The sequence below is a fragment of the Dermacentor variabilis genome, chromosome 9, assembly GCF_050947875.1.
Source record: "Dermacentor variabilis isolate Ectoservices chromosome 9, ASM5094787v1, whole genome shotgun sequence".
Taxonomy (NCBI): Eukaryota; Metazoa; Arthropoda; class Arachnida; order Ixodida; family Ixodidae; genus Dermacentor; species Dermacentor variabilis.
This window is the reverse complement of record NC_134576.1, coordinates 82,126,330-82,150,575: the sequence shown is the minus strand read 5'-3', so window position 1 is coordinate 82,150,575 and position 24,246 is coordinate 82,126,330. Positions and strand designations below refer to the sequence as shown.

The 24,246-nt window shown below is 45.1% G+C and overlaps 1 protein-coding gene and 1 long non-coding RNA gene across 2 annotated transcripts in view; one reads left to right on the top strand and one right to left on the bottom strand.

Annotated features, from left to right (window-relative positions):
• VGAT (vesicular GABA transporter) overlaps positions 1-24,246 on the bottom strand; it is a 41,358-nt gene that overhangs the window by 15,763 nt on the left and 1,349 nt on the right. Inside the window, exons 2-3 of the mRNA XM_075668552.1 lie at positions 23,582-23,990; positions 3,667-3,840 (exon numbers count right to left, since the gene is read on the bottom strand). Coding sequence (XP_075524667.1) covers positions 3,667-3,840; positions 23,582-23,725 — 318 coding nt within the window. The 5' untranslated portion in view covers positions 23,726-23,990. The remainder of the gene's footprint in view (positions 1-3,666; positions 3,841-23,581; positions 23,991-24,246) is intronic.
• The window catches only part of LOC142557018 (uncharacterized), a 202,683-nt gene continuing 180,584 nt past the window's right edge, over positions 2,148-24,246 (top strand). The window contains exon 1 of the long non-coding RNA XR_012822695.1: positions 2,148-2,265. This is a non-coding gene — a long non-coding RNA (uncharacterized LOC142557018). The remainder of the gene's footprint in view (positions 2,266-24,246) is intronic.

Sequence of the window (24,246 nt, the reverse complement as noted above, 5' to 3'; positions counted from 1 at the left end):
TTAGTCGATTTACTTGAAAGAAAATCAGAATAGGGCGGTTCGATTCGTTTTGGGGAATTATGACAAGAACCTCACTATCGCCGAATGCAAGCGCAGACTTCATTGGCAGGATCTAAAGTACAGAAGAAAGGGCCTCAGACTCAAATTCTTTCACATTGTTTAGCATTCTAAAACAGGCATTGACAGGACCAAATATGTTACATTACTGTCGTGTATCTCGCGTAGATGGGACAATGGCTTGAAGCTTCATGAATTTCCTTTTAAGGGTGCCACATTGCGTTATGAATTTTTTTATGGGACCACGAGGAAGTGGAATGCTCTCCCGTCAGATATTCTAGGTATACAATGTAATGGAAACATTCACCGCACTTTGTGTGTTGAAACGAGTGACAATTGATGAAGATATGTATTGTTAAGAACGGCCAGCTGCAGTGCAAGTTTTGCCAACCAATTGTGACTGCGGAGGCAACATTCCGGGAGCGTCGCCGCACACCTCTAGCCTTGGCGTGACTAAGCCGACTGTGTGTGAACAACAATGCGTTCGTCCTCAATTCTCCGTCGCTGGAGCGGAGTTTGGCGAAGTCGCCATTGTAACCAAACGGGCTCGGCGGACCAACTATTGTTACTGAGCCGCGGGAACATCTACTGACACCCCTTCCCACGCACCGACCAAGACGCCAGACAATGGGCGGCTGGCGGGCGCGCTGCAGTTCGGGGAATAAATGCCCCTACGGTGCTTCGTCTCCCCTACTAAGCCTGGTCAACTCGGCTACGGTGCTTGGACGGCCGTTTCCGCCGCCTGGGTATCGGGGAAGGAGCGAGTGATTAAAAACCGCTGTGGTGTGGCTGCTCAGGACACTCTCTCTCAAGCAGTCATGTTAGACTGATGTACTTTCTCAAACAGTCATGTTAGACTGATATAAATACTGTAAGTAAACCCATATTCGTCGTTCTCGATGAGAAGCAGTCCTTCCTTTCATCAGCGTCCTCAGCGTGGATAAGTTGGACGACGGCATGGGCCAGCTACCTTCTAATTCATGCCCGACTCCAATCTTGACAACGGATCACGAGCGATGGGATTGAACCCCCAATTATAACAGTATCTACCCCCTGCTGTAATGCCTTCCAAGGCGATGTAGGTACTCAATAAATAAATAAATAAATAAATAAATAAATAAATAAATAAATAAATAAATACCACCGCCTATGCCTGTAACGGATACGGCCGCATCAATCTCTTCCCTGCTCTTCCCCCCTTCCCCAATACTCTCAGGTATACTGCTATTCTCAACTGTAACATATTTAACAGGGAGAGGCGGGCTAGTTGGTGGTCGATATTGGAATGCATCCTGTAACCGCGCAAGCGACAACGGACGAGGAAAGAAACACACAGGACAGGCACTTTATCACTCAGTGTCACTGAGTGATAAAGAGTTCAATTATTTACGTGCAAATTTGTGCCACTCACGCCCGCATGCAAATGTTGAGTCATGGTTGTCCGATGATATATCAAGTGTGATTATGATACATGTATAAATGTGGGCTTTCCCGGAGTAAGTCTCAGTTGAAGTAAATCCGCGCCTGTCCTGTGTGTTTCTTTGCTCGTCCGTTGTCGTTTGCGCGGTTACATGATGCATTCCAATCTCGACTGCTTCTCTACGGCCAGTCAGGCGCGCCCCACATGTGTATAGTACACTATAAACATGTCCTGTCACGCGCCAGAGCCGACCCCCGGAAGGCGAGTGGTAGTTTCGGTTTCAAGGAAGATGCGCGCCCCGAGCGGTTGCCGGGCATCCGAAGATCTGGTGGAACGAGCTGGAGAGCTGGATGCGCACATTTCTTGTCATTAACAAGTTTTCCGAAATAAATAAATTTGAGTGAACGGCAAACTCTTCTTTCTGTTCAGTTATTTTTTTTATTTCTCTTTTTGGTGAATTCGAAATCGGACGACGCGCGCGAAGTGATTGACTTCGTGCGTCCGTCGTGGTTGCAATCAGCTCGCCCTTGCCACTCGTTCGTCGATATCACAAGTCGGATCGCGCTCCGTCATCCGCTTCGGTGGTCGTGCCAAGTGTGAAGATGGGAAAGATAAGACACAGACGGTTGATCAAGCGCGCAAGGAACGGAATGCGCAGGATACCAGGTCAACCAAGCATTAGACGAAGATGGCTGATTCGGAGCGTCGCATGTCTTGCGCGGCTCTGATGCTCCTAACACCGAGATTTCCAGTTCTGCGAACATTTTCAGGTTTCCTAATGACAGCAGGTAAGCACACGTAATTTGCCACTGTGTGTTCATTTTGCATGAGTAAACCAGTTCTGCACAAGCCTAAGTGGACTGACATAAGTGCACTGCCGCCCGAATCATTCGCCATGACGGCAGCCTGTCTGCTGCCGGTGAAATACTTGTACTGAAGGACTTGAGTGCGTGTTTGTTTGTATTGCCCAGTTACCTTGCTTTATGCTCCAGCTTCGGTTTGTGCATATCTTCGAGCACCTGTATCACAGACGAAGCGCAATGCTATTTGTTTTGGCAACAAAATGTCCTTAATAATACCAGTAATGGAAGTATAGGGTATGTTAATTAAGTACTAAGTGGTAAGCCCCCTTGCGATGCAAAGTGTCAAGTATTTTTATGTCTGTGTGCGCGCGCGTGTGTATGGATGGTTGGTTCATATTGCATTGCTGTTTTGTCAAAATAGCGTTTAATACTCGCCCTGCTTTTCTGTATGGTATGATGACAGGCAGCTTATATGCTTTTGGAAGCGCTATATAATTTGCATACAAAATTAAGAAAAGCGTGCTGCCTCATTGGGCATGTAGTTCAAATGATAAGAGAAATTTTAGTCTACTTCCTGTTCATGCAGACGCGTGTAGCCAGTTTAAGATTCTGTGTGTCTTTACTTCTAATACCGTAAGTGAAATACAAATATTTTACTCAACTTTCTACAGGACACAAAAAAATGTGCACCGTCATATCGGACGTGATAGGAGTCAAGTTCCGTGCGACCAGATCGTGATGGTTAATAATTTCCTCATTGGTTTGGAGCTTCTGGAATCTGCGTTCGCTTACAATGTACAAATTTCAGTTGTGAATGAAAGTTGCTTCTGCAGATCGATACTTTCGCCCCGCGTGGAGGTCGGTTTCTCACGCGGCAGCGGTAACTGCCCTGTGTCGCCGAGAACCAGGCGACGACGTTCCGTGTCCGGCGTCCAGCGTCGGGCGTAGTGTCGGCAAAAATAATTTCGTACCAGGCATACCCAACCACGCATTCCCTCCATGTAGTGTAAGGAAGTTACTGAACTAAGTGAATTTCTAAAGGTAAAATACGCAGAGAGATCGTAAAGTACGACTTACACACAACCTACAGGCGCTATAGCGTCGGATTGTAATTTGGTGCACGAGAAAACATAATTCAGTTACGCGAAAACTAAAAAAAAAAACCTTTTCAAGCGTTTTTACCTCTCATAGAGCGGCCATGGCCACCCAGATATGTGCGCGCAAATCTCAAAGGCCACGAGACGCTCGGATCTAGAGCGTCTTGCGATCCGACTCGGACGATCCGATCGACCACCCGAATTTGACGTACACGTTTAACCCACGGCTCCGAACGCAAATCGTCACGTGATCAAGCAGACGCACGTCGCGGGCGCGCGTTGTGCATACCTGGATGGCGTTGGTGACGTTCCATCCCGCCTGCCACTCGGAGATCTTCTCGCCTTCCCGACCCCCGAACTCGTCGACCACGTCGACGCTTCTCTGCGGGGCCAGGCCGTTGGCGCCCTCGGTGAGCGTCGTCTCGGCGTACTCTCCCCCTTCTCCACTGCCGGCACCGAGGCCCTGAAGGGGAAGGGAACGAGATGTGAAGGTGGGCAAAGCCAGAGCCATAGAGAGAGAGGAGACAGAGAGGGGGGGGAATAAATGAGAGGCGAGGAGGTTAACTAGATAATTTATTTTTGTTTCGTTTTATCCTACAACACTGCAGTCAGAGGCGTTGCACAAAGTGATTTGCAAGCACTCTTCATACGACGCTACAGTATTAAACTCAACAACAAATTCAGGCAGAGAATTCCAAAGCTCAGCAGGCTAAAAAAAAAGGAAACATTTCTAGAAAAATTGTGTTCTAGTAACGTGTGGGAGTACAATCATATAATAAATTATCCGTGATAATCGTATTGGAGGAGCAGGGTAGTTAGTATTCCCTTCCGGAGCCGTTTTTGAGTGATGTAGCTGATAGAGCTGATATATTCAACTATCCGTTTCGCTGCTCTGCACTACGTGGGGATGGGGAAAGTGTAGAAAAGAAGACAACACATATGAAGAGAATTTGTCCGCATAAAGACGACGAAGGCCACTCACGCATGCGCGCGCGCACACGCACACGCACGCACGCACGCAAGCACGTGCAATAGCGCTTTTATCGAGCGGCCATGTATATAAAGTACTTGAATTCGCCCTGAAAGTTGAAAGTGGAAAGTGGAAAGTTGAAAGTTTATTTAACCTAAGTAACGTATACAATAGCAAACTATACACTTTTGGGACCCAACAAATTCGTCAAAGGCACCCTACATGGGTCTTCGTTCTTCTGGCTTCAAACAACATCCGGATTTTTGTGAATTGATCGTTTCCAACGGCGTACTTCACAATAAACGTAACAAGTGGCATCGAATATTCAGATGCGCAGAGCCGTATATATTGCCTCACTGTGTCTCGTAAGGTTGCTTAGAAATTTAGAAAGATAGATCGTAATAAATAAGGCCAGAAGAACGCCTGAAGCCGCAACCACGAAGGTTAAACACATCTGTTCATGTACTAACACATGCCCCTATGGTAGTCAAGCGATCGCAACGCCAGAGTTCCCTCTAGAGAGAGCTCTGTTTCCGCAATGAATGACGAGGTCGTTATTACAGAAGCGTAATCTCTCAATATAGCTCAAGTTATTATTTTCCTTTAGTGTCTCTTTAACACCGCTTCTCTTGTATAATATTTTTCCCTCGCTTCCGTGCGTCCTCAACTTGAGAGCTAAGGAGATTTGTCGATTTGTCAGGGTAAAAAATAAACAAAGAAAGCGTCAGTCAAGTGTAGACGCTAAAGGACGCCGAATTCGATGTACATGGTTGAATGATTCGGTGGTTAAAAGTTGAATATATCTCTCTTTCCTGTCTCCGTTTCATGTTCATAATTCACTCATTTCCTATCTTATTCGTATCGTACTTGACGCCCAGTTATCTTCTCTTATTTACCGTCGGCATTTGGTTGACCATTCATTTTTTGACGAGGACGCCAGGTGGGCTGCTCCCTGAGTTATTGTAGCCTATGATGCAATGTGGTTATTTTTCAACTATATTGCCGCAAATTACACCCCCCCCCCCCCATCATTGTTAATTTTACCTACTGTGCGACTAATTCTCGCTTCTTGTGTCATTGAGGCCTAGATTTTGGTACGTCTTTCAGATTCTTGCAACATTTCAACGTAACGAAATTGCCGGTTTTGGTAAGCGGTTACATGCAGAAATTGCCAGATTCCAGATGCGCCAAATTCGCATGAAGCCAGCAAAGAGGACCTTGGATTTTTAAGAAAAACAAGCCGCAGTTTCACCTGAAAGGCGAAGCATACATTGCGATAGTAAATTATTGGACAGGTATACAAAGCAAGGATAGCAGTTTTATCGGCCGCATAAGCTTGTGTACATAGGCATACTAACTAACTTAACAAGCGTGATGTCACGCGCTCAAAACCAAACATGAACACATCTCACTCGATGACCACGGAAACTCGCTGCCACAACGCTGGAGTAGAGAAAGCGCGGCAGCGGCAGCGAGCGAACTGACCTTCGGCCGCCCGCCCCGCCCGGACTATAACCTCGCACTCTTGCACTCGCACATGCAGCATACGTCGCGCAGCGACGATTTTATCTCCCTTGGACTTTATACGGAACCTCACGCGACGCCGACGGCAGAAATGCGCTTCGAATGCCCATATAATTGCTTTAGTAATAAAACCAAATTGCTGACTATCATAGTTACCCTTCAACTAGCTAAGGATTAGTGACATATTGACATCCTTTGAGACAGCGGCGGCGTATTAAAGCGTCTTGACATCGGTCTGGCGGAATATGCATGGCTCGGCGCGGTTCCTACACTGGAGCGTTTCGACAGCAGGGTGTAAGGGCTAGAGTTTTTGTCGTAATTAAAATACCGGGAGTTAGGATCAGTCCACGGAGCGGTAACCGGGGCCGTATTCGGATCGTTCTATATGTCTGTCTTCATTATGAGTTCGGCACAATTTTGCAACAGCTGTGGGAACTCGTGACACGAGGGTGCGCTTGCGCGGAGCATTTGACCCGATTGTAAATTTAACGACAGCTGAAAAAAAAAAAGAAAACTTCCCGCAAGTCGTAGTCAGTTCCCGTGAGATACGTTGTCGTGTGACCATGAACTGAATTGAATTATGGGGTTTTACCTGCCAAGATCATGATTTGATTATGTGGCACGCCGTCATGGGGGACTCCTGATTAATTTTGACTGCCAGGGTATTTTTTAACGTGTCCCCATTGCACGGGACACGGGAGTTTTTGCATTTCGTCCCCATCGACATGCGGCCGCCGCGGCAGGGATTTGATCCCGCGACCTCGTGCTTAGCAGCGCAACACCATTGCAGCTAAGGGCGGGTGTACAAGAACTGCGAGTTACGCGATCAAGCAATGTGCCTATTTAGTGTTACCTAATGCTCCCTTCAATAGTCTTAGATACTACTAAAAGACTAAACACTAAATACTGCTAAAATGTATATTTTGGCACCGAGTTATTACACTGCAAGAGCACAACCCGTGCTGGATTTCCGGATCCGACTTGAATGACTTACGAGAAAGAGAGAGAGAGAGAGAGAAGAGAGAGAGCACTCCAGTGTTAGAAAAGTGGAAGCGGAAGCGGAAAAGCAGAAGGACATGCTTCCATGGCTCGCTACACATCATACAGGGAGAAGGGGACAGATAAATATACCTAGGTATACAATTGTTAAACGATGACGACTTGCTTTCCACAGCAGCAACAATTTCTTAACGCGTACTGTTCTATTGGCAAATTTGTTGCGGTGGTAGTCGTTCATTAACACAGTGAAAACTTATTTCTCAATTTCCGCTAGGAGGAGCGAGCCGCGGTGTTTGGTGGGGCCGGTGCGTCGTCGCGGATCCCTCCAGAAATGACGCGTAGTTTGCAACCGTTACCACCATTATTGTATGAAACTCCATGGTTACCACACTCCTTTAGTACTATACTTTATTTCATATAGTTACCTTAGTTTAGAGCTGTTAAGCTGCGGCTGGCGTGCGACCCTAGTCAGCGCGCTTAGAGGCAGTCGATTTCCATGCCAAGTGATGCAGCGGTTACGTTAAAACGAAAGAGAGAGAGAAAACGTGAGTCTATATCGCGCTTTATAGGGTAGCAATCTGGACTCAGTCTGGTTAACCTACCTGCCTTTCCTTCTTCCCTTCTCTCTCACGTTAAAGCGAAACTTTCACTTCGAACTGTCCCGGACCTCTGTGACAGCGGCTTCCAGGTGCCGTTGTATGCTGCTTCTGCTGTCTTGCTGAGTAGCGCACGCACGCACACACGCAAACACGCACACACAAACACACACACACACACACACACACACACACACACACACACACACACACACACACACACACACACACACACACACACACGCACGCACACACACGCACACACACGCACACACGCGCACGCACGCACACACACACGCACACACACGCACACACACGCACACGCGCGCACGCGCACACGTGCTACAAACGTGCTACACACATCGCGTAGCACATGCGCGCGAGCACGCCAGCTTTCTTTTACGCGAAAGATGCGGAAATGAAATGGACACACTTTATAGCGTTCGATTAGCGCTTGGCATATATTTCGATATGCACACTGCACCTGCATAATTAAAAAAAAGATCACCGTCATTAATTTCAACCAAAGAAAATGGGAGCATCTGTGACTGAACGAAAGCGATTATATTGCCTTGTTATTACCTATCACGAGTTTCGCTGTCAAATGGAGAGGCTTTTATTATTCCGCAGCAACTGTTCCTGGGTTCTTTCCCTAGAGTAGCATGTGGGTCGACTTGCTTTGTGCTAAGGCTGTTTTAGTAAGTATACGAGTTGCTCTGATCATTCAAATATGTTACTCGTCACAATACGTTGGTATAGCGAGCAGTATATACTAGCACGAGAATGTGTGTTTAAACTGGAAAGCTTCTGTTGTTTATCGTAAGAAAGTGGTGAGGTAGGAAAACGTTTGAAGTTGAGGCACGTACTAGCAAACTGTATGGTTTAAAGATACATTCCTCAAAAACTTCGCATAACAGTTCGCGCAATAATTTCTGTAAATACCTTAACTATCGCTCAGAGTGTTGCTACAGATCATCTCGGTGGCCTGGTTTGAAATCTCCAAAAACCGTTTCTGCATACTTCGGAATGCATTGTAGTAGTAACATACGTATCAAAGTTGTGTCATTTCTTTTTAAACGGAAAGATGTTTTTTTATATTTTTAACACCAGCATTTTGTTGTCGTAGGCAAGGCAGGCGTGCACTGGTGACACGGCAGCATCTGCCTGAGAAGATGGCGACACTAGTTAACCCCACTTGCAGTAAGATCGTATTCCGCAAAAGTAATAACAATGTACATAATTTGTTTAATCTTAAAGGTAACGCCTTATTAACATTCAAACCAACATAACATGAACCTAATATGTTGCGAAATGTATCAACATCGTGCAAATTATCACACAAACACTTCTTGTGTAAAAACAGCGGGAAAACGGCAATACTTGTATTTATTAAATAAATAAGCCTGTTTTTATAAAAGACACTCCACCAGTGGCGTAACTAGGGTCAGCAGCACCCAGGGTGGTGGCCCGCCCTCTTCTCTGAACCAACGAAACACAGTGTTATCCTCACGGCTTGCTTGAGCATTGTGTTCCTTCTGTAGCTAACGACTAATTATTTTTATTTATTTTTGAAATGTCCAAAGTAACGAGTGCACGACACAACTCCCGATTCAGCACAACCTCACATCAAAAGCGCACATTTGCGTGTTTATCTTGTATTAAAAGACATAAAAGCAGGAGTGTGAAATTTTTTGCATTAAAATAAAGGAACAGCCATTTTCAAGAAATAAACAGAGCAAACAATTTTCCTCAGACGAATGTACAGGTTAGCATAACGAAAGTAAACGTGCACACATAACGCACAAGAAATGCGAATTTTGAGCATGTGAAAATAGATGTAGCGATATGCGTATGGGAATGCGTATGCACACTGTACGCGCTGTGTATGGATAGCCACGTGTGGTACAAATTACATACCGCAAAAACCGGAATATAGGTCGCACAAGAATATAGGTCGATCCCCCAAACTATAACTATAAAAAAGAGGAAAAGAGAACCCTGTATAAACCGGTAAAAATGACGGGTATATAAAACGGGGTAGACTTTTTGCAGCGTATGTTTTTGAAAAAAAAACGTTCGACCTATTTCTTACGGTACGTAGTCGCGTAGGTACATACAAGACTAGATTATTCGCATTTTTTTAAGCGAAGTTCAAAGAAGCACCTCGGAAGGAAGAAATTGGCAAGTAGTGGAAAATGAAGACGCGCCAGAACTATTAGGCGACAAGGCGAAAAAGAGCACATTTCTCAGCAGAACGTGTGGTATACTAAAGAAGCTTCCGTAAGAAAACTGTAGCACAAGTTTACGCTAATCTCACACTATCCGCTAGCGCAGTCGACCTCAGAGGCGAAATATTTTTGCAGCAGTTACAGCGAGCGCTACGCGGGTACATCTTCGAAACTTCTTAACTATACCTCTCAGGGGCGACATCTCTGATGTGTATTTCCTTTTAACTTCTAAAGCACCCCAAGTTATTAAACATTGCTAAAGGCACTGTCCTACAAATTTCCATTTTTTGTTGTTTTCTGTAGTCATCGTAAGGTGCCGCTGCTCCACTCTGCGAAAGGCGCCCAGCGCCTTACAATTCTTCGCCATTGCGCCCCTCCTCCTCCTCCTCCTCCTCCTCCTCCTCCTCCTCCTCCGTTTCACTGCCTAGCTGCGCCTCCCCTCGCCTCCCTTAATTCCCCCTTTTCCTTTAGTGACGCCATTGACTCTACGCAAACCTTATATGTCTCTCTTGTTTAGAAATTAGGAAATATTAGTTGTTCTATGCGGTATCTAGAGGTCGTTTTTCTCGAATATTCGTAGTCGATTCGATCCAGAAATTTCGCTATTCGAAGCCCCCTCAGCCCCTTTTTTAAAGTCTTTTTTTTAGTGTCGACGTACATTAATAAAGTTGATTTGCCCGGCCTTAAGAAAGTGGATGTCCAGGGAAGCTGTTGAAAACCATCACTACAATTGCTGAGCGGGCATGCGATGCTTTTATTGCTTTGGAGTAATGGTATTAATGGTGATTTAGGGTGATTTTGGTAGCGATAGAAGTAATGGTAATTTTGGCAGAATGCAGGAGGCTGCCGCTGTTCGCATTTGCCCTTTCCTTATATGAAAGCCTAGATAAGATATCTTGCGAAAGAAAAAACATTGTTATTATGGGAGATATAAACATTAACCTTCTGGATGAATCCAATCATAACGCCGTCGAATACTTGAATTGCTTTGCAGGCTTTGGTTATGAACAGCAGCTTACAGTGCCGACAAGATGTATCACAGGCGGCTCAAGCACGCTTATTGACCACATTTTATCTAACTGCATATCACGTGATGAGTGTGGCGTAATACCACTCGACATTACATACCACTATCCCATCTTTTGTCGCTTGTCTCATGCCTCACCACGCGCTGAGCGTTCCTTCCAAAAGTCCTTGTTTAACAAAGTTCAATTGACAGATTCCATCCCTTCTTTTGACAACTATGCGTTGCCTACCCTTATATAGCGGTGCTGCAACAGCAGTGAAATCAGTTGCTAGGCTGGTTCTTTTATATATGAACGGCTAGTGACGTCAATCCCCACGTCGCAAGCTGCCGTCGCCGCGGCAGCTTGCGGAACCGTAGTCTTTGCCGGGACACGCACGCGGGGCGTGCTACGTGCTTCGCGTTGCTATCAGGATCGCCTAATCATCAATTATCTGCTTCGGATGCTTCTCTTGTGCTTGTTAAAGCGAAGCTTTCGTCGCTTCTTCTCTCGACTTTTCGGGCGCTGCCGCTGCGGTGGTGTTGCCGCGCGCGCCGCTGGGTTTCTTGCAGCACCACCAGATGGCGCTCGGCTCCGCGTATCCCGGCCAGCACCGCCACGGCCGGTAGCGTTTCACGGATTGCGCGTGTTGCACCTGCTGTGCAACACGCGCAGCACATTTCCTATGCGGCAAAAATTCAGGTGCCGGGCTGTGGAGGTAGCGTGCTTGGCTGTGATAGCGCAAACATTACAATCGCTCGTGGCCTGAAGAGAGTGCTTGGAGCTGGCGTCTCAACAGCGTGCTGGCCACGTATGCAGAAGGAGCAAGTGAACACGCGCCAGCAAAATGGCTCCAAAGCGGGCACTCGGCGTCGAGGACACTCAGGCCCGAAAGAAGAGTCGTGCGGAGCAGGAGCGTCTTCGTTACGCAGCGAAACGTATGTGCAGCCCGCGGACGTATGTATACAGCGTATACATACAATTATAATAATTAATTAAATTACGTACAGCCCCGTATACCAATTAAAGTTTAACACTTCTGTCACGACGCGCTGCGCCATGTGAAGCAATTATAACGCTCAACACTCTCAGAGACTATGAACAATGACACACAACAACGCCTCAAGCAAACACGTCTCCCGGCGTGTTATGTGGACTACGCTGACAAACAGCAGTGGCGCACGCAAGGTAACGTTTAATATCAACTCGCCACTCTCGTATTGGTCTAAACACTGAAGAAATTACACCTACGTCGCCAACATCGCCGCTAATTATCGTCAATCAAAGCAAACAGCATACAAAGCTTCACTTGCATCTATTCCCACAATGAGTAGGATCTGCAGATTTTTCTTTAATGCAACAAAACAAAGGATGTATGTTGTACGCGTTATAACAAAGAATGTATGCACTTTTCACTTCAATAACTGAAGGTTCTTTTTTTTTTTTAATCGCTGAAGGTACCTTCTTTTTTCGTAAGGACGCGCCGAGAAAAATCCCGACCAACTAGAGGCTGGCAGCTTCGCTGTAGTAGGTGACCTATAAAACCGTATTACACAGAAACATATTTTTTGAGCGTACATTTGCGAACATAAGCTCTATTTTGCATCGAAAGCGCACAAAAAAAATGTTTTTCACAACGTAGTTTTAACTCGGGACTGAAGTTGACAAGGAAACCAATTCTATATACTCGTCCTCCAAAGCACTGTTTCTCCAAAGTACAATTTATTTTTCTTGTGGTGAGATGTCCCGTGATTCTAGTGATCTCCAGATAACTTTATAAGTTTAATTCCGCGGTTTTTCTTCAGAAGAAGGATTCACTCGGGATCACGCAACACTGAAGCATGCGTGACGACATGTGACCAGCAGTCCTGCTCTGGCAAGACCCACTTCGTGACCGATTCCTTTATCGCTAGAGAACTTCGTTTGCTTGCTCGCACAATGACACAATCTTTCTGGAGCTCTTCGGCCGTATCTAACGGTCGCCGATGTACCGCGTGTCATTTTTTTTCTATAAACTACGAATATTGCCTGGATATCGATTAGATGTGTTAACGTGATAGCGTTGAGGGCCCCCGCGTCACAGAAAATCCGGTGTCGCAGTACGGCGCTGGCGTCCCGCGAGCGAAAAATTGCCGTACACATTTAGGTACATGTATATGTCACGCCTTGCTATTCGACATGCGGGTTATATTGCCACACCCTCCTATCACTAAAGTTGCCCACACCATGTTTTACATTCTTGTAAAATTTATTCCTCGGAATTTTCGGAATGACAGCCCACTAAAAGATATCGTGAAACAAGACACCTACAGCGCGCGCCTTTTATGTTAAATCTTCTCAGAGCGAAATATTAAAAGGACGAAACAGCCTACGAAGATGGGCCCGAGCAGGAGGCCGCGTTTCTGCCAGAAAGCCCGCCTTCGTGCATAGCGTTCGCCGCCAGGGTTTCCCGGTAAACATCATGGCTACATAATCTGCAGTTGCCGGGAAACGTGAGAAGTAGTCGGGGATCATTGAACGTAGTCGGGTTCCACTCTTAAAGGCGAAGCTTAAATGTCCTTCATATTTTAACGCGACAGCGTTAAGGAGCTCGTGTCGCAGAAAAGCCGGTGTCGGCGGCGTTGGCCGTGAGCGATAAATCCCAGCAGGCACTTCATGAATAAAAAAATTGGAGGACGCTTAAGCTTCGCCTTCAAGAGTGGAACGCGACAGCGTTCCCGTCGACCCGCCAAGGGGTGGAAGACAATGGGCTACGGCGCAGCGACTACGCGCCGCGCATCGGACGCGGTGAGCGTCGAGCAACGCAGCGTTCGGTGCGACAACGAAATGTGCGCCTGAGCAAGCAACGCACGCCTTAGAAACAGCTCGTTTCTAAGGCAACACCGCGTTCACTAGAGGCGCTTTTGTACCGCTTTGAAGCATCGAACTCGTGGCTCAGTGGTAACGTCTCCGTCTCACACTCCGGAGACCCTGGTTCGATTCCCGCCCAGCCCATCTTTTTAAGTTGCTTTTTATTTATGAAGTGCCTGCCGTGATTTATCGCTCACGGCCAACGCCGCGGACGCCGACACCGACGCCGACGACACCGGCTTTTCTGCGACACGAGCTCCTTAACGCTGTCGCGTTAAAACAACTTGCAAGATGGGCTGGGTGGGAATCGAACCAGGGTCTCCGGAGTGTGAGACGCTACCACTGAGCCACGAGTTCGATGCTTCAAAGCGGTACAGAAGCGCCTCTAGTGAACGCGGTGTTGCCTTAGAAACGAGCTGTTTCTAAGGCTCAGGCGTGCGTCGCTTGCTCAGGCGCACATTTCGTTGTCGCGCCGAACGCTGCGTTGCTCGACGCTCACCGCGTCCGATGCGGGGTGCGTAGTCGCTGCGCCGTAGCCCATTGTCTTACACCCCTTGGCGGGTCGACGGGAACGCTGTCGCGTTCCACTCTTGAAGGCGAAGCTTAAGCGTCCTCCAATTTTTGTCTTTCATTTGGACATTCGGCACCTCCTGAAGAGATTCAGATAGCTATAGTTTACGTGAAATTAACGTACATGGTCTTTAAAATGTCATTTTTTGCTAAGTTGAAAAGATGTTACATAGATGGCTCTGCTGGATATTTATTATACATTGTTTGGATATTTGTGTGAGGCTGACATGAGCTAAAAGTACGTCACAAAGACGTAATTTTGTACATGTATTTGTTTGTGTATAATATTTTTTTAGTTTATAATGTTATTGGCAGAATGGACACTGCTCATAAAATTCCAATAATCTTGCTGAGTGAACTCAGAACTTGCGTGAAGGCCCGGCAAATCGGGGCGTTTTGCACATTGTTTGTTGCATTGAATGATACATCCGCAGCCGACGCTGTGTTATAGTCTCTACTGTGCCCATATATCTTAGCCATGCCCTCCGCCTCATTCTCCTTTCTTTAGCATTGATTGTACAGACCAGAGAAATGGACTGGCCGTGATGCACGTTGGAGTATTTAGCACAATGCTTACTAGTAACAAAAGCGGGTGGTCATTTGTGAGCGTGGTGGTCTTGGTACGAGAGGGATGAAAACCAGCTTGAAAGCTTGATTACCAGTGGAACCGCTCATGTTAGAAGCAGCGCTTGGTTGCTTTCTACGTGACCTTTGTGGCACTGCCACAGCGCTCTTGAAACGACCGCCCCTATATTTAATTATTTCCTTCTGACACCAAGGTAAAGCGCTAATTTCACTGGAATCGCTTTGAAACCAACCACGGGAAAATGAATGCTCATGTCAACCGCTTTATGGGCCTTTATTTATTTAGCTTCCTACTGATTCAATGCTCCATTCTAAACGATAATTCTAGTAAGATGGCAAAAAATTCCAAGCTCCCTTTGTATTCGTCGTGAAGGAAGTACATGTACCCGTAAGCTAAAGCGTGGAGTGTTTGCGATGCTTGTCCTTCAGCTTTTCCTTTCTTGTAGCCTCTTTGAAAGACATTTCGAAGAAACAGGAAACGGTTCGACGTTGAAGCGCTTGAATTTCTCCAAAGTCAGAGCATGTGCTGCACTTTATCCGTGGAACTTGCGATAGTTATCTACGGTTTTCTCGGTTATAGACAGCTCAAGAATGCTGAATATGCTCTCTTTTGACGTCACGAACGCGGCCACGTCGCCCAAGGCGCAAGACTGTTAGCTGTGGCTCGTCGTGACCTCATTGCAAAGCACGGGAACAAGCGTGTAGCAGTCAAAATGTGAGCACGCATGCATGTACGTTCTGAGATGTGTGTACATTTCATATTCATGCGAAATTGGTTAGCAAAGTAGCTGTATCGTTCAAGTCTCCTCTGTTCAAGACATCTGTCTTTCTTTGTTTCTTTCTTTCTTTATTTTTGTAATTGATTCACGACAGTAATTGGCAAGAGTATTTGCTATCCTTAGTGTAGAGGTCAACAAGTGGTAGACATATTCGTATAAAATTGGTTAGCAAAGTGGCTGTATCGTTCAAGCCTCCGCTCTTGAAAACATGAATCTTCTTTTCTTTCTTTCTGCCTTTCTTTCTTATTGTAATTGATTCAGGACAGAAATCAGGGAAGGGTATTGCTTTCCTTAGTGTAGAGGTCAACAAGTGGTAGACATATTCGTATAAAATTGGTTAGCAAAGTAGTTGTACCGTTAAAGTCTCCGCTCTTCAAAACATCTTTCTTTTTTCTTTCTTTCTCTCTCTCTTTCTTTCTGTAATCGATTCAGGACAGACATTGGGGAATAGTATTTACTTTCCTTAGTGTAGAGGTCAACAAGTGGTAGACATATTCACATAAAATTGGTTAGCAAAGTGGCTGTATCGTTCAAGACTCCGCTCTTCAATACATCAATCTTTTTTTCTTTCTTTCTGCCTTTATTTCTTTTTGTAATTGATTAAGGACAGAAATCGGGGAAGAGTATTTGCTTTCCTTAGTGTAGAGGTCAACAAGTGGTAGACATATTCGTATGAAATTGGTTAGCAAAATGGCTGTATCGTTCAAGTCTCCGCTCTTCACAACACCTTTCTTTCTTTCTCTCTTTCTTTCTGTAAATGATTCAGAACAGAAATTGGAGAAGAGTATTTGCTTTCCTTAGTGTAGAAGTCAACAAAGTGGTAGACATGGGAGACATGCTGCGACTCGTTCGTTACGTGATGACTTTTGTCTGTAAACTTCCTGCTGTCCATTTTGCCTTGTTCGCGCTGCTCACACTCCGTTGTGGTCTCTAGATGATGAAGGGTTCAGCCGTACGCATTCTCAGGGAACCTCTGATGCTAGAATTGTTCGTAAGAGCGAATGCCTGTCAAGCTGGACATATCATTAGCGAACGCGAAATGCTAATAACAGGTCGTATTTATGGACGAAAATTTTGTGAATTCGGCGTCGAACGTTTTCATGTTCTAGATTTCTGCTCAATAGCAAGGCTGTGCTAACCGTTGACTTAGCTTGGCTTTGCCTAAGCGGTGTAGCTCGGCATACTTGCGACTTGAGTGCGTTGTGTTTCTACTCACTCTTTTCAATTTTGTTTTTTGCTCCATACTTCTTCCGTCTTAGCTACGATTATTTTGTGAAGGCGGCTCTTGCGTTCTCGTAAGCTAATACACAATTGTCTTGGTAACTTAGTGAGAAAGTCGCTAAATTTACCTACCGTTTCAGTCACAACAAGGTTTTTAGAAGTCCTACCAACTTTTTTTAGTTCTTTGGCGACCTTTTCTGGTTCAGTCAGTTTTCTCGTTCAGTCGCGCTTATACAATCTATCATGGATTCTAACCAACTAGCTCGCCAACGTGTTTTAACCAGTGAGCTGCCCTGTTAAAATTTCTCGACTTTGGCCAGGATGCGTCATCATCATCATCATAATCATCGTCGTCGTCGTCGTCGTCGTCGTCGTCGTCATCATCATCATCATCATCATCATCATCATCATCATCATCATCATCCCATTTATGTCCACTGCAGGACGAAGGCCTCTCCGTGCGATCTCCAATTAACCCTGTCCTACGCCAACCGATTCCAACTAGCACCCGCAAATTTCCTAATTTCGTCACACCACTTAGTCTTCTGCCGTCGTCTACTGCGCTTCCCTTCTCTTGGTGCCCATTACGTCACCCTCAGGGTCCAATGGTTATCTAATCTGCGCATTACATGATCTGCCCAGCGCCATTTTTTTTCTTAATGTTTATTAGAATTTCGTCTATACCCCTTTGCTCTCTGATCCAAACCGCTCTCTTTCTGTCTCTTAAAGTTATGCCTAGCATTCTTCGTTCCATCGCTCTTTGCGTGGTCGCTTAACTTGTTCTCAAGCTTCCTTGTCACTCTCTAAGTCTTTGCGCCATATGTCAGCACCAGTAAAATGCACTGACTGTATACTGTCCTTTTCAACGATAACGGTAAGCTCCCAATCAGGAGCTCACGACGTCTGCCGTATGCGATCTAACCCATTTTTATGCCTCTTCTGTGGATTTCCATCTCATGGTCAGGGTTCCCTGTGATTAGTCAACCTACGTGAACGTACTCCTTCACAGACTCTAGAGGCTGACTTGCGATCTTGAACTCTTGTTCCCTTGCCCGGTTATTTATCATTATCTTTGTCTTCTGCATATTAATCTTCAGCCCCACTCTTACATTCTCCCTGTTGAGGTCCTCAATCATTTGTTGTAACTCGTCCGCAGGGTTGCTGAATAGAACAATGTCGTCGGCAAACCGAAGGTTACTGAGGTATTTGCCGTCGATCCTTACTCCTAAACGTTCCCAGTTTAATAGCTTGAAGACTTCTTCCAAGCACGCAGTAAATAGCATTGGAGAGATTGTGTCTCCTTGTCTGACGTCTTTTTTTATAGGTATCTTCCTACTTGTGTAGAATTAAGATGGCTGTGGGATCTCTGTAGATATTTTCCACGGCATTTACGTAAGCTGTCTGTACTCCTTGATTACGCAATGCCTCTATGACTGCTGGTATCTCTACTGAATCAAAGGCTTTTTCTTAATCGATGAAAGCCATATAGAGGGGCTTGTTGTACTCTGCGGATTTCTCGATAACCTGATTAATGACATGGATGTTATCCATTGTACAGTATCCCTTCCTTAAGCCCGCCTGTTTCCTTGGTTGACTAAAGCCCAGAGTTGCCCTTATTTTATTGGAGATTATTTTGGTAAATATTTTATATAATACTGGGAGTGAGCTAATGGGCCTATAATTTTTCAATTCTTTAACGTCTCCCTCTTTGTGGATTAGTACAATTTTCGCATTATTCCAGTTTCCTGGGACCCCTGCAGTCGATAGACACTTCGTATAGAGAGCCGCCAGTTTTCCTAGCATTACGTCTCCTCCATCTTTGATTAAATCGACTCTTATTCGATCCTCTCCTGCCGCTTTTCCCCGTTTCATGCCTTGCAAGGCCCTTCTGACCTCATCTCTAGTTACAGGAAGAGTTTCTGTATACTTTTCATTGTTGTTTCGAATAGAGTACTCCTAAGTCATCTGGGTACTGCGCAGGTGAGTATAGAATTCTTAAGCAGCTATATTATACCTTCGAGATTGCTGATGACATTACCCTGCTTATCTTTCAGTGCATACGTCTTGGTTTGTCCTATGCCAAGTTTCCTTCTCACTGATTTCAGGCTGCGTCCATTCCTTACGGCCTCTTCAGTCTTTCTCACGTTATAGTTTCGAATATCACTTATTTTCGCCTTGTTGATCAGTTTTGACAGCTCCGCGAATTCTATCTTATTTCTTGAGTCGAACATTTTCATTCTTTGTCGTTTCTTTATTAGGTCTTTTGTTACTTGGTAGAGCTTACCTACTGGTTGCTTTGGTGCCTTGCCTCCCACTTCAATTACTGCCTCTGAAGCCAGCCTCGTTACGGTTTCATTCATTACCTGTATGTCATCATCATCATCGCTCTGTTCTAAGGCTGGATATTTGTTTGCAAGTACCAGCCTAAATTTGTCTGCTTTTACCCTTACTGCCTCTAAATTGACCTGTTGTTTTCTTCACCAATTTTACTCTTTCTCTGTTCAAATTGAGGTGAATCCTGGCTGTCACTAACCTATGATCACTGCACTTTACAATACCTATCACTTCTACATCCTGCAGTATGCTGGGATCGGCAGAAAGTATGAAATCAATTTCATTTCTTGTTTCACCATTAGGGCTTTTCAAGTTCTATTTTCTGTTGCTACGTTTCTTGAAAAAGGTGTTTATTATTCTCAGCTTATTCCTTTCTGTGAATTCTACCAGCATCTCTCTCCTAGCGCTTCTAGAATCGACACCGTAGTTGCCAACTGCCTGTTCACCCGCCTGCTTTTTCCCCGCTCTTGCATTGAAGTCACCCATTACTACTGTATACCGCGTTTGCACTTTTCTCATCGCTAATTCAACATCTTCATAAAACTTATCTGCTTCCTCATCTTCGTGACTGGACGTTGCAGCGTAGGTTTGTACTACCTTTATTCTATGCCTCTTATTGCGTTTGATTACGACTACTGCTACCCTATCGTTGATGCTGTAGAATTCGACAATGTTGCCCGCTATGTCCTCATGGATTAGGAATCCTACCCCGTATTGCTTCTTATCCGGGAGACCTCTATAGCAGAGGACATGGCCGTTATTCAGCAATGTGTAGGCCTCACCAGTTCTTCTAATCTCACTAAGGCCGATAATATCCCAAACAATGTCTGATGGTTCTTCGAAGAGTCCCGCTGAGCTAGCCTCACTCGAGGGGGTTCGGGTGTTAAACGTTGCAAGGGTCAGTTTATCCCGATGACCATATATATGCTCCTCGTGATGAATTTCCGGATTTCCGCCACTTCTTCTTTATTTTAGATGAAAAGATTTCAGATGAAAAGAGACGTAGTCACCTTATAATGGTGACGGCTACTTCTTTTCGCATAGCGGAAACAATAATATAAGATATATATGTAAGAAAATGAAAAGAAACCACGTCATAGGGTCAGAAATCCACAGAACACACTCCTATACACCCATGAACATAACAATATGAAAGTTAAATGCAAGTTGCACCACAATGAGTTTGCAAACAAAGTCACAAACACACACAAAGGGCCATGATGTAGACTGCGACGAGCATATACACAGATGAGGAATTACACAGAGTTAAAGTAATGCAAGCACAGAATACAAAAACAGTGTAATACATAATATACAAGCACTAATAATTACAAATAATAGAAGCAAGTTATAGTAACGCCCTGTGACTATTCAGTGCAATATCTAGTACTTGTGAAGGATGCCTCTCTCTTTTCAAAAATGTTCAAGTGCGTTCAATGCTTTTCGCTGTGTATTTTCGATGGCCATGGGACCAGCAATTTTGCGAATGAGGATTTTGCGACGTTGCGTTGTTGCGACTTCTTACGAAAGTGGCAGAAACATCGCGAATACGAAGAGGCAGAAGGCTGGCGCAGTGGTTGGCCTCGGACCTGTTAAGCCGGGCCTCGGACTCATCCACAGGCTCAAAGAATAACGAAGACGTCTGTGAACGATTGAAACACATAAAAGATAGAATTCCGAGCACACCTTTATCATTATCGTGAATATCGTTTAGCGACTTCTCGCTAATAAAATGGACTGTTTTGAGCCGCGACTTCGCGTTCTTGTAAAAAAAAATAGTTACCAACGCTACATAAAAACAAGGACAGTTAGAACAGTGATAACGACAACAACAAAGCACGGCGAATAAGATAAAGGTGCGCTATTTTCTTGTAGTCCTAGTATAGGCTTGCGAAAAAAATATGAATAAATAACGGTGGTCTAGTCAAGGCCATGTAACATTAAAATCAGCGCCTTGGAGCCACTAAGAAGCTTGTGCGCACTATGCTCCTGTAGCATTAATAATTGTGTTCGATTATGAATTGGCTCTGAATGCTGAAGAGACATGAACAACAGCAAAACGTTCCGATGGCTGCACCCGGTCCTTTGAGCTTAGTTCTGAACAGGATATCGAACCCATAACTTGACCGAAGACCGAAAACCAAAAAGTTCTTTTTTTTTTATAACCCCAGATAAACAGCAGCGATAAGTTTCTTTTTCCACAACCTTGAAACGAATCCGAAAAGAAAAAGATTGCGGTTTTTGTTTCAGGTTGGCCTCCCCATATGGAGCTCTTATGAAGCAGATAAATAAATAAAGCATCGTCGTCATGATGGTGACGATGATTGATGGAGCTCTTTATGTATCTGCTCAACTTTGGTGCTCTTCATTTGTATATAATCACGGGCGTATATCCATTTTACAAGTGACAGTGCCGCTAGTGGGGTTAGCTCGTCGGGAGGCAGGAATGTTAGTCATACACTCGTGAGCAATAAAGGGAAAATTAGACATCCACACTAACGTAGCTAATTGCTACAAAGGAAGCCCATACGGGTTCCTCGAAAGAAAAACCTCGCAGTTGAAGAAAAATTAGTCTTGGTCCGACACTCAAACCCGGGACCACCGCCTTTCCGAGGCAGCCGCTCTACCATCTGAGCTAACCAAGCGGATAGCAGATGGCAGGGCGAAGTCAAATTTGTCAACAACTCGGAGCAAAGGCAAGAGTTTTACGTAATAGAACCGTATGGCTTTCCTTTGTAGCAATTAGCTACCTTTGGGTGGATGTCTAATTTTTTCTTTATTGATTACCTCTCTCCACCTTGCGGGTTTCCGCAGAACTATTACGCCATGCTCGTGAGCGTTTGAAACTGATGACTGGCTAATAGTTCACCGAAATCGGAGACCTATGTGAGAGACAGAAACGAAGAGGGAAAGGTAGGGAAGTGAAGCAAAGACGTGCCCGGTTGGCTACCCTACATAGACTTAAGTAATCGCTATAACGAAGAACCGCTGCCTAGCCAGGTTGTCACTTTTGATCAGACTGGTATGTAAACTGAAGCGAGTGCGATAGAAAGTGTATTGCTTCTGAGATGTAAGTACATAGTGTGATTTCTTCTAAATACTTTGCCGCGAGGTACTGCGCACGTACTTTTTAAGAATATTTCGGTGCTGTTCAGGATTAACTTATGCCGTTTTCATTTAAATGGTTCTTAAGTTATACGAAAGGTGCACACACTAGTTCCAACCGGTTTGAATGGTTAGTTTTTATCTTGTGAATTGCTTTTTTATTTGGTTGTTTTAGCTTAATCAGAAGAAGAACCGAACGAAAAAAATGCTTCACTTCGATTAACTTGCTCTAAATCTAAAGGTCATGGTTGTTTATTACCATCTTCAACAAGCATCTTCGGCGTCAAGAATGCCCGACTAATTTTATTCACTCGATTTTTTTACAACGTCACCGTAATCGGTGTGCTCAACAACAATGTCGAAAATGATAAAGTCAGAGGAAAGCAGGACGGCGAAGAATTTTCACCTGAGCTTCTCCGCGGTGGATACAACTGCGGTATAGCTGTAGGTAGCAGTCGACGCATGTTTGAGCCACATTTTCGTATTCGTGACATATCAAGATAATCTTTACATAGTCGTCGTACACTCCCTAAAAATTAAACTCGGAGGTTCAGAGAAAGAAATACTTTAATGAAAGCTGGCGACGTTAGCGTAGCCTGATTATAGATAACTAGAATGAAAGATGAAAAATAAATAAGATGGTAGAAAGCAAGATTAAGTAAATGTATGCAGTATAGCTTGATGCTTAAGATGTACGAGAAGATTCACTAACAATGAAAAGATATACAATATAAAGAAAGAACTTGAAAGCGCTCTCCAATAAAAGCAATACGTGAACGGAAAAGATTATGCTGGGCGTATATACCCTATTACATTTAAAAAAAGTAAAAACGCTTTGCTCTGCCGCAAATCTGACCCTGCGCTCCCTAACGGTCCGAGAACAGATCGGGGTTCGAGGTGGTGTGCATCGTGACTTAGGTTTAACGAGCTCTTAGGTTGTTCTTGAACTCCTGAATTTCGGGGCGAAATGTAACCAAGGCAACTCCAAGACTGCTAATATGCTCTAATGGGGAAATGGGGGGAAGGGGGGGGGGGTGAGTTTAATTTTCGCCACCTGTGGTTCTACAACTTCCTCAGCATGCGCCCAAAACATGGTACGCTGTAGTGCCTTTTGCATTCACTCTGCATCGGAAATACGTGGCCTCGATCCACTGCTCCACCACACGGCGTCGAACCCACGACCTCAACGTTCAGCAGCAGAAAGCCATGGCCACTGACTGAGCCAGCACCACGGGCAGCGCGTAATGAACGCGTAACGAGGGTAAAATTACACGTTCACGCGAAATTTCACAGGTCACGGACGTCCGACTTTTATCCGCGAATATGTTGTGCCACGAAAGAACCGTCTTTCTTTTTTTTTGTGGCTTTCGTAACTGACCCGCACGTGCAAGCTAGAACACGAACGCATCTCATCGATGCTCAGCGTTCGGGCGTCTTACCTGAAAATTTGAGAGTTCGGTGTCGTTCCCTTGCTTGGCGAAATGCAGCTGCTCTCCCGAGTTTTCTTCCCCGCATGATCCGGGCATGTACGACCGGGCTTTCTGTATGAAGCCCGTCACTTTGTAGATTATCTGGTCGGCCATGTTGTAGGTTTCTTTCTCAGTCCCTAACTCCACGCACAGATCGACGACAAACTCTTAGTCCGTCTGGTTGTACCGGGTCCTTTCCCTGTAGAGAGCTCGTAGAAGACGCTTGTATCCCAATTTTATTCCGTGGCCGCGAGTGGATTCCCTGTCCGCTTCTTTCGTGGCCGGGGATTAGTTTCCAACCGAGCTGGGGACGCCACGACTTGTAAGGCAGGTTCCTGGGGACAGTTCAGGTTTCGAAGATTGTCGAGGTCGGAAGCAGCTGCGAACATAACCCATCCCCCACCATTCGGATGAAGCAAACGCATCGTCATAATCAACGCCATCCCCACCATCGATACGTCAAATGACACCATCTTGTACGTGCAAGTTTTCTCATTTCGTCTCACTGCGCATATTTGTCTGCCTTCCTAGACTGCACGTCTTTTTTTTTTTCCTTGGCGCACATTCTGTAACTGTAATCGAAAACCGGTTATCTGCTTTACGCGCTACATCTCCTGCCCAACTCCAATCTACAC